General features: G+C 49.6%; 1 protein-coding gene across 1 annotated transcript in view; it reads left to right on the top strand.

Moving 5' to 3' along the window:
* The first annotated feature begins 345 nt into the window (after window positions 1–345).
* Window positions 346–11207, top strand: part of SLC7A5 (solute carrier family 7 member 5) — a 51937-nt gene continuing 41075 nt past the window's right edge. The window contains exon 1 of the mRNA XM_081017818.1: window positions 346–1548. Within this exon, the coding sequence (XP_080873944.1) occupies window positions 942–1548 (607 nt within the window). The 5' untranslated portion in view covers window positions 346–941. The remainder of the gene's footprint in view (window positions 1549–11207) is intronic.

The raw sequence follows: 11207 nt of genomic DNA, 5'->3' as shown, positions 1-11207 counted from the left end.
TTCAAGCAGCACTGTCTCGGGATGCTCTCTACGTTTTGGGTCAGTCAGAATGGCTTTGCACATCTACATTAGCTACACTTTCCCTGTCTGCATAGTTTCCACGGGGGGCGGGGAGTCGCATACAAAACGTGTTAACCATGTCTCCGCAGGAAACGTCTGTATATAAGACCACGTGTCAGTAAGAAGCGGCAGCCAGCTGGGAAGCTGCTTTCTGCTGGCGCGCTGCACTGGTGCTTTCTGTTCCTCCGAGGCTTTAAGGCGCTTGGAAGCAACCTTGCAAAGGCAAGGAGAGCACCAGGCAGCGTAAACAGTCCCCGCCCAGTGCATGCGTAAAGCCACCCTTGGGACTCTAAAGGGCACGAGAAGGCGCTCTCTTGCCTTCGGCTTGGCCCGTGTGGGGATCTCGCTTTCCCCGAGCGGTGCGCTCCTTTGCATTCGATCAAAGGAGCCCCGCCGCCGCCACCACCTCTTCCTTCCTTGCAATGGCGCTGCGGGGCGATCAAGAACCGGCTTGAAGCGGCCGGTGCCAGGATGCACGGAGTCCCTTCCCGCGCGGCCCCGCTGCTGCTGCTTCTCTGGGGCGCCCTTCCTCCTCCCGGCCAAACGGGGGTGATCTCGAGTCTCCCCTCTTTCTGGCGCGGCCAGCACGTGTTGGGGAGGGGCCGGGCCGGCCTCCCATTCATTCTCCCCACCCTCCAGCAGGAGGTGCCGGCACCATAAAAAGGGCCCGCGAAGAGGGCGCCGCCGTTCAGGGTGCCAAAGGCGGCGGAGGGAGCCGGTGTGTCGCGCGCCTTGCTCGTGCCGGGGCTGACAAGCCAGCGAGCGAGGAGCTTCGGGTGGCGCGAACGGGCTCGGGGGAGCGGCCATCTCGGCTCTCCGCGGGCGGCAGTGCCCACAACAGCAGCAGCAGCCTCAGCAGCAGCAGCCAAGCCGGCCTCGCCATGTCCGGCGCCGGCGGCGTGGTGAAGAAGCGCGGCTCGGCCGCCTCGTCGGGGCCGCCGCCGGAGGAGGAGGAGAAGAAGCAGATGCTGTCCGGGGCGGCGGGCGGCGGCGGCGACGCGGGGCCGGAGGCTCACGAGAACGGCTGCGCGCCCCTGCCGTCTCCGGGCGCCGAGGGCGAGGACCCGTCTTCGCCCGGCGTGGCCCTGAAGCGCAACATCACGCTGCTGAACGGCGTGGCCATCATCGTGGGCACCATCATCGGCTCGGGCATCTTCGTGACGCCCACGGGGGTGGTGAAGGAGGCCGGCTCGCCGGGGCTGTCGCTGGTGGTGTGGGCGGCCTGCGGCGTCTTCTCCATCGTGGGCGCCCTCTGCTACGCCGAGCTGGGCACCACCATCTCCAAGTCGGGCGGCGACTACGCCTACATGCTGGAGGTCTACGGCTCGCTGCCGGCCTTCCTCAAGCTCTGGATCGAGCTGCTCATCATCCGGCCCTCCTCGCAGTACATCGTCGCCTTCGTCTTCGCCACCTACCTCCTCAAGCCCATCTTCCCCGCCTGCCCCGTCCCCATCGGCGCCGCCAAGCTCGTCGCCTGCCTCTGCGTCCGTGAGTATCCGGGCCCGGCGCGCGCCGTCCTCCGAGGCACTCTGTACGCGCTCAGGGGCACGCCGGGCGAAGCGCGGAGGGAGCCTCGCTTTCGGAAAGCGGGGCGGGAGCTAGAGAAGGGGCTGCGTTGAGCACGTGGCCGGTGCCATTTCTGACACCGCCCAGGTGCCTAACTCAGGGTGCGGGGGGGGGGGAGAAGGGGCTTCTCGGGGCGCAGTTGCTGCCGGTCCAGGGGGGTCCCTCGCGGTTGGGGCGCTGAGGAGGACTGGCCTCCTAAGACGAGGTTATTAAAAAAAAATGGCCTCCTGGGACTAAGGGAGACGAGTGGGTCTCTTCGGTTGGGTGCTGTGGTGGCGAAGCGAGAGAGCTGCTAAATCTTAAGGCATTCGTTTAATTTGTTAAACAGAGAACATGGTGCGAAACGCCAAAGTTTTATAAGCAAAGTGGCTTACCCTGATGTCCTACTTGGAGTAGACCCACTGAGGTTAATGGATATGCCTAATTTTGGTTCATTAATTTAATCTGAATAGAACTCGGATAGATGCAACCCTGTATACTAAATAACAATAATTCCTTAAATGAGACCAGTAATCGGAAGACGGTAGCAATGGAGGGTGCTTGGAAATCGGGAGAGAGTGTGTGTGTGTGTGTGTGTGTGTGTGTGTATCTGTCTGTCTGTCTGTGTCTCGGAGCCTCAGCACATGTTGCCGCTTTCAGGTGAGGTTTGACTTGTAGAGCCGGCCCTGTGACTCAGGGAGAGCTGGAATAACAGGGGGGGGGGGGCGCGGGGCGGAGACTCAGTAGAATGAATTAGGCACTGTGTGAAAGCTGCATTTTGTGCAGTTCAGGGTTTTATGGAAAACAAGATGAAGTGGTCTGCTTTTTAGAGGGGGTATGGAGGGGCATTTTTCTTTTGGAGGAGGGGGCAGGAGATCCTGCTGTGGCCTGCCAGGTGTTGTTGGACTCCCAAGTCCCATTTGCCATAGCAGCAGCCAGCATGTCCAGTGGTCAGAGATGATAGGGACTGGAATGCAGAGACAGCATGGGGGGGGGGGACAGCAAGATCCCCACCCTCTGCTTTAGAGGACTGTTCTCAGGGAAATAATGTTTCCTTGACTCTTAGTGCCCCCTCCCCTCTAGTTCCTGTCAAAAACACTGGAAAATATACCGTACCTTTTTTTACCTGGCAGGTAGTGTTTCTGAAGAGCCACAATTATTAAAAGCTGGTTCCACTTTCATCTTGTATGTATGTGGTCCCAGTTCCACTTGGCACCAGAGAAGAGATCTCCTTGCCATGAAAAAAAACCAATATTTTAACAATTGTGTTGTGTGTGTGTGTATTTCTGATCCAGAAATTTAGCTCTTATCTTATCAGTCTTTGGGTAACTTGTGTGTTTATGAAGTTTTCTGTTTACTCTTTTTGCTATTTCTCCACTTGCCCAGTATCTGGTTCTGATAAGAATCACCATGCTGAATTAGGACCCAGGGTCTGTCTAGTCGGGCATCCTGTTATCACAGTGGCTCGTGGTGGCTAGGAGCTGCCAATACCCTTGTCCTTCATGGACAAGGTGTAGGTGCCTCCTCCACAAGCAAGTAGGTACAGTAATGCTATTTATCTAAAGGGTCATTTAAACACTGTACATTCAAAGCACATTTTCCCTCTAGAGAATCCTGGGAGCTGTAGTAGCAGCTTTGTGAGAGACTATGGTGTAAATGTGCTTCAGATGCATTTTGCTGCAACTGTTTTGAGTTAAAACTCTTACCTGACGTGATTTGGGGATTAGGGTAGCTGTTTTCTGAATGGATCCTTTACCTGAAGTATGAAGAACCCAGTTATTAGGAGACTCCAACTCCCATCATCCCTGACTGTCTGTGTGTGGTTGGGGCTGATGGGAGTTGGTGTCCAACAATATCTAGGATCCAGGTTCCCCATGCCTACTGAATTTCCATTTCCTAGCAAATGTGCCTTTTCCCTATTGGTGAAGAACTGCTCTTAGTTCTGCTGCTGTTTTGTTAATTTATTGTTTTTAGAAGTATTGCATAATAAGCTTATTAAGCAGCTGAATTTTTAAAACTGGTGGATCAGAAGCAGAGTTCATGCTTTGCATCCAAAGGGTTCAATCCCTGACACTTCCAGGGAGAGCCAAGGCCAGTCAATATATAAAGACAGTCCTGAGCTAGACGGGCCCCTTCTTATGTTGCTATGCGCATATATTAAAAGATTGTGCAGGCACACATGCCTAGCAGACATGATACAAAAGGAAAAATTAATGGGTAGGGCAGAGGAAAGCAAGCACTGGACCAGCTGCTCCTTCACTGGGCAAGGGATGGGGCCCAATTGGTCTCCCTCTTGCCCTGATGTTCTTCCTAGGAAGCAGAAAGTGCAGCCTCCCAGTGGCTCTCTAGATTACCTGGCTGATGGCAGAGCCCAGAGTATGCCTCACTGTGTTTACTCTTGTTTCTCCCTTTCTGTCCATGGAGGATTTTCAGTAGGATCCAAGGGATGCAGGCTGTTACTGTTTACACTCCTCCCGGCTTAACCTTGTGCATAGATAGCTCAGGGCAAATTGTGTTCTGTGCAGGAGTCAGCAGTGCTTTAAAGTCTCCCCTTGCATGTACATTGCCACTCCCTCTTTAATTCCCTTGGCTCCCACCATCTGTCATTTTGCAACCTCTCCTCCTCTCCCCAGTTCATTTGGCCTCGCATACTTCATGGCCTGTGTCTGGTTGCGAAGGCTATACCTGTCACTTATTTTAATTCCAAAGCATTTATAAAATATCTAAGCACCGTACAAAGCAATAACCGTATCACTGAAAAGAAAAATACTACATAGAACCAGTAAAACAGTAGTATAAAAGCATATAAAGAAGAGTCAAATTAAAGCAGAGTCTAATTTTATGGCCTAGGGAAAGTCTGGGCAACAAGATCTGTCTTTACAAGACGTCGACTGACGGTTACGGCTTCACATTCCAAAGTACAGGGGCAGCAGTGAAAAATACGACAGTTTTGGGGTCACAGCCCTGTGATATTCTGTAAGGTGTGATGTCGCAAGTAGAATTTCATCAGATGACGATGGGCCCTGTATGGCACCCGCTTTGCCTTGGCCGGCACTAAATAAGCATTAAACATTCATGGGGCTTCTAGTTTCAAATTGCACTTGCTCCACTGGGGTAGAGTCTCTCTCTCTCCCCCCCTCTCGCCCCGGGGCACTTGGTCTGGAGCAACCAAGGGGAAGAGTGCTTTGGAATTTGAAAATTGGTTTCGCCAAGAGCAAACCTCCCCTTTGCTTGATGCTCGTTTTGATTGTGGCACTCTTCCCGATAGGTGGGGTAGCTTGGCCTTGCTTGGTGCAGCCCAGCCAAAATTCTTAACTATAAATATATCTTCTTACTTTTCACACCCCTAAGGCAAGGCAGATTCCACCTGCCTCATCATACTTACCTTGCATTCCCTTCCTTGTTTACAGGAATGTTTTCAAAATAAAATGCAAGAGCATCATCAGCTTTCCATCTTTGCTTAATGATGTTGTCTACAACCATGGAGTGTGTGTGTATGGGAGAGAGGTACATTGGAAGCTGCCTTATTCCAGTCCTGGCTATTTGTCCATCTAGCCCAATATTGATTGATCTGACAAGTAAGCTCTCCAGGGTTGTGCCTTACTTGTCACCTGATGATATCTGATTCATTTAATTGGAGATGCCAGGGATTGGCTCAAGGCCTTCTGCATGCACAGCAGGTGCTCTGCCATCTAGGTCTGGTCCCTGTCTTCTCAATGTTCCTGGCTCCCTTTGTCACCTTGAGGCCCAGTGGTAACTTGGGGGAGAAAAGAAAATGGTAACTTGGGGACACTTTCACAGGAGGTCAATAGTGCGTGCAGATGAGCCTCTTCTCAGGTTGAGCACAGCTGAAAATACCTGGATTGTCTGGAAGCAGCAAACGCAGCATCAGGTTGTGCAGTATTTGGGTGCAAGGTTTTTTGTTTGACACCTGCCTGGATTATCTCACGTAGCAACAACAAATAGGTTCACAATTTAGAATCTAGTTGCTATCCTGACTTAACCTCTTCCTGGTACAGAAGCTTTTAATGCGTGTCAAGTAAAAATTGTTTTCTTACTTCGCAGGGTCTGAATTTAGGGTACTTGGAGTGAGATGTGCCTGGCTTTTTTCTTCTGAAGCTTTTGGTTAAATCCTTCTATATGTTGCCTTTTGCTTTGGGAGATTACTAGATCCCTGCTAATTGGTGCCTTTTGATGTGCTCCTCCTTCCCTCCCTGTTCCCCATCCATATACATGCTTGAATTAACTGTGGAATCTCTGATGTGGCTCAGAGGGATTATTTCAACCCTACCATTACCTGTTCCTAGACTGAAAATTTGAAAGGCAGAGATTCCAGCCACACTCTCTGGCCTCCCAAGAGCTTTAGAAGGAGGGGAGGTGCTGGCCTGGAGCCAGTGCTAACACCTTGATCTGATAGTGTTATTTGGGAGGGTAACTCTCCCCCATGTAAGTGTGCTTTGGATCACCACCTTCTGCCATGATCATCCAAACAGGCAAACAATGACCTTTTCCATTGCAGGACAAATTGCAACTGCAGCGATTGGTGTTCAGGGACTACTGACTCTGACAAGTGGCAGCCAAACATGCCCGTTTGCATTTATTTATTTATTTATTTATTGCATTCATATACCATCGTTTAATCCTCCTCATTTAATTCTCACAACAATCCTGCAAAGTAGGTTAGGCTGAGAGGCAGTGACTGGTCCTAAGACACCCAGCGAGCAGCCTTTCCATTGTTCAAAATATTCTTAAGGCAGCTTACAGCATGGCAAAAATCCATAACCACAACCTAACAAAAGAAGTCATAAAAGGTAAATAAAACATTAAAAATACACAACCAAACCATCTCCACATAAATCACAAGATCTAAAACAAAGATGTAAAAAACCAACAGCAACAACCTCTAGCCCAAGAGTCTGTTCAGCAGGCTCAGCTTTTGTAGCTGGAGTCAGTCCTGGCCCCACCCTCCCAGGCCATGTGGGAAAAGGCCTACAGGAGAGGGAGCAGGTCTTCCAGGACTCACAGTCAAGATGGTCTCTGGCCTCTTCAGCAGCCCCAGCTTTTGTAGCTGGGGTCAAGCAATTTCCCTATCTCTCGCCAGGCATTTCTAAACTCTGTTCCTGCACAGAGCTTTGTGGGAGTGATCAGCTTATGCCTCATTCCCAAGTCTGCCTCCATTGGGGATTTTGCATGTGCTGCCTGCCATGTTGGAAGCAGGGGCCAGCCTCGCACTGGACCATGTGACATGATGGCGGAGGCTCTCTCTTGACTTCTGCCATTTTAGCGCCAGGTACTTTGGCGGCAGGCACGGCTGAGCTCAGCAAGCCTTAAAGCGAAAATGGAGACGGGGTGGGGTGGGGGGAGAGGCGCATGTAGGGGAGGAGGGGTGTCACGTGCTGTTGCCAGGCAACCCCTCGTGGTCCCACGTTGCTGCTGGATTCTAACGGGAATCAATGGGAGACAATTGTGTGGTTGCCCAGCAACTAGGCACGTGATTTCTCCGGTTTCCCCCCTCTCCTCTCTTTCCAGTTCAAGGCTTACTTCACCCCCCCCCCCGCCTGGCCACTTGGTGGCTTGGCTGAACAATAATAAAGATGGCAGACAGCTGCCTGGGTGGGAAAATTGGCTCGCCGCTGGCTACACAGGAATGAGAGTGTTTTATGATTTTAGGGAGGCTAGCTGGTGGCTTTTACTTGGGCAGGATTGTGCCCAGGGGCTGCCAGTTGCTGACCCAGCTCTGACATGTCATCGGGAGGGAGAGGAGAATTTTGCAAAACTGGGCTCCAGAAATATTTTGTTCTGTGCTCCGGATGGTTTCGTGTGAACGCACCTTCGAAATCTGCTTCCTTGCCTACAACAAAGCCAGCTTTTTGCCCAGGGTGGGAGCAGATCTAGGGCAAAGGGTTCAAAGCACTTGATCAAAGCAGTTTTGATCCAGAGGGTTTGGCTCACTTGAGAAATGTTTGCTCCAGCTGCTTAGAATTGGCTGCTCTATCATTGCAGTATATCTTTTCCTCGCTCCAATTGGATGAGCAGACGGTGATAAATGGCAAACGCTAAAGATTGCACTGTTTATACTTTCGAAATCCAGGATGTTCTTCCAGAGCTCTCGGCGCTGCTGGTAAATACATCCGTCACAAGTCCGCTTGCTTGGATCTTCCCTTTGCAAGGAGCAAAACAGAAATGACTTCAGGGTTCTAAATCAAAGTTAAGAGGAGCTTCTTGACACAGTGCCATAGTTAAGTCATGCAACTCGCTCCCCCGAGATGTAGCTGTGGCCACCAACTTGGATGGCTTTAAAAAGGGGGTCTAGACCAGTGGCTAGGAACTGCTCCCTGGGGGGCAGTGGGATTACCTGGGGGGAGTCCTAAGGCAGGGGACACTGGAAGTTCAAATGACTATCAGACGCCGAAAAGCTTGTACCAGTGCATCATGTTCATCAATTTCATTGAATTAATTAAACTAAATAGTTTTAATTGCATTTGGGGGGGGGGAACCAGACAATTAAGTGTTATTATTTTGAGTTTAATTGCCTTTATCATATCTGTGCAGAAGTGAGAATGGACTGAAGTAACTTGTAACTTGAACACCAGAGCACATCTGACCAGTCCGGTGTAGTGGATGGAGTTTGGATTTGAGTTATTTATTTATTAAAGTTCTTCAGTGCTCTCAAAACTGTTGATTCTGCAGGGGAGAGTTGAGTGCAAATCTCCATTCACCCATGAAGCTCTCTGGATGGCCTTGAGTATGTCTCCCTCAGCTCCTAGCCTACTTTGCAGGGTTGCTGTGAGGATAAAATGAGCTCTTTGGAGGAAAGGTGGGATGAGACCATTTAGTTTTATTGCAAAAGAACTTATGTGCTTCTGTGTTCGTTGGTTTCTTGAAAGCCCTGGGCTCCCCAATAAATGTAGTGCAAGCTGAGCTCTTTCTGTTTTTCACTCCTTTCCCGCTCCCCAGCACTGCCTACCTGCATTCAAAGTTTGTACTTGGGAGCAACTTCTCAAACAGTCCCCTTTCTTGTGCTTTTTCAACCTGACTCTTTTAATGTGCTTTTCATGCCTCTCTGCAGAGGCAGGATCCAAGTTGCACCCGTAATCTCCCCAGTTTGCACAATTCAGTGCTTGTGTGATGGCTCAGTGCTTGCTCTGCTACACCGAGGATCATAAATATTTGTGCGTTTCCAGGGAGCAATGATGCTGCTTTGACCATATTAGGGGCTCGTTTGACTCTGAGCATCGATCCTTTAGCTGCTTGGCCGGACTAGGCGTCCCCTGACTGAGAGCTGCCCTCCAGATCCTGAAAGGTTTTGCATCAACATAACCACCTGCAGCAGTGCCCATTTGCTACTGATGCCTTGGCGATGTGAGCTTTCTCACTGCAAGCCAGTAACCTCCCAGGGTCCTGGTTTTTAACTAGGTTATTTATGTGTGTTTGGTCAGGACTTCCCAAAGTGGCCTGCTAGGAAGTCTAGCCATAGTTCCTACCACCTTTTTGTCTCCCTGCCACCCTCTTGCCACACAAATGGGGGGGAAGAGAGGAACATGTGAGAAGTGGATTCCTCCTACCCTTTCAAGAAATCTGGTTAAGCAGGCCAGAAAAAAGTGGTTAGAGGTTTGGGGACCAAATGGTTCCAGTCCAAGAACAGTTTTGCTTTGAGGGCTGCCAGTTGCTGACCTCCACTCTAAGATTGCTTTTTGATGCTGTAGGTGCCTGACTCCTGTTTGTCTTGCATTTATCTTTCTTTGTGTGATGCTGCCTTGGCCTCTTGCCTCCTCTCCTAGAAGAGCTTACCTGGCCACAATATTTTTGGCTTGTTACTATGCTACCTGAAGGACCATTTCTCCCTGCATCAACCAAGCTGCAGTCATCTGGGGAACCCCTGTTGTGCCGCCCTCTGCAGCCCAGTAATGTGTGGAGCGTAGGGATGCAGGATAGACCTTTCTCCTTGAGCTGCAAGTCAGACAGTCTCGCTCCATGCCCCAAGAGGGGTCTAGTTGACTGTTTCGCTGAGCGCCTCTTGGTAGCAGCACATTTTTCTTCCCGCCTGCATCTTGTGGAAATGCATAACCTGCTTTCAACTCTCCTTGCTTTTTCAACTTCAGGCGTCTGGCTCAAGCTTCTTAATCCCTTTGGCCACCAAACTTAACCAGATTTGTCTGTTGCAATTAGTCCAAGCTATGAAGTGTGGTCATATCAGACCTGCCTTTGGTTTTCTGGCTTGCAGAAATTGTTCAGTACCCTCGCTCAATTACAGCTGCACTGTGTTTGCAAAAGCACCACTTGCTTTTTAAAAAATATTTTTATTGGTTTTTAACATACAAAATTATAAAACATACCACACAATTTATCCACCACTTGCTTTTGCTGACATCAGGCTCCCTAGCCTCTGGAAGGGCATGCTCCATAACTATTCATCCTGGTGGGGTGGGTGTTTTTTGTCCTTTCGGAAGTGGAGCTTCAGGTCATAGGGATACAGGCTCCTCTCATTAACTGTGTGGCTGTGAGAAGATTTGCTGTTTCCAAGATCACCTGACACTAACACTGGTGCCTGTGGGGAATGCTTTTGCTCCAGTTGTTTCCTGGGTATGTTTACAGTGTAGGACGCATCCATTGCTATCTATTCTAAATGATAGATAATGAATAACGCTGGGTCTGGGATGAAGAAGCCTCTTCTTTTGGCAAAGTTACCATGCATATTAACAAAAGGTGAGGCTAGCAAAGTGGAATGCAGTTGTTTTTGCTTTGCAAGACAAGCTGGCTAATGAGATTCAGGCACCTTCATTGATAGCTCAAATGGTTAGAGCATGGTGCCGATAATGCCAAGGTTGCAGGTTCAATCTCCATATGGGACAGCTGCATATTCCTTTATAAACTGGGTCACAAGGGATGAAAACAAAGTTAATATATTGAGACAGTTGTACAGTGGTACCTCTGGTTATGAACTTAATTTGTTCTGGAGGTCTGTTATTAATCTGAAACCGTTCTTAACCTGAGCTAATGGGGCCTCCTGCTGCCGCCGTGCCACCACCGCGTGATTTCTGTTCTCATCCTGAGGTAACGTTCTTAACCCGAGGCACTACTTCCGGGTTAGCGGAGTCTGTAGCCCAAAGTGTTTGTAACCTGAAATGTTTGTAACCCGAGGTACCACTGTACAGCAAAGCAGAGTGTGGGGTCTTGCAGCTTCCTGGAACTTGTACTTGCTGGGATAGAAGGTCCAACCTTTTAATCTCTGGTGTGCTTACTAACATTGGGAAGTTTTCTCTCTAATGCCACAACTGAAGTGTTTAGTTCACAAATCAATTCAAATCGCTCATAAAAAGTAAACGCTTTAAACTAACTGAAAGGTTACTCTGAGATCTAAACGAGGCAGCAGATTTTTATTTTGAAATGGAAATACTTACTAAAAACCCCAAATGGCAGGTGCCAGCTTCAAATAAGCATTCACTCATACGTGCAGGAGAGATGAGAAGCGATACCTCTTCTGATATTGTGCCCTGCGAGAGAGACATGTGTTCCTATTTTAAAAGAAGCATAGCAGTAAGAACTGTTCAGCAGCCATTTAAGAGCAGAAGCCAGCTCCAGATCTGGGTTGTAAACAGTAC

Source organism: Podarcis pityusensis (assembly GCF_964106645.2).
Source record: "Podarcis pityusensis genome assembly, chromosome: 8".
Taxonomy (NCBI): Eukaryota; Metazoa; Chordata; class Lepidosauria; order Squamata; family Lacertidae; genus Podarcis; species Podarcis pityusensis.
Note: the sequence above shows the minus strand (reverse complement) of the source record. Positions and strands in the feature narration are given on the sequence as shown.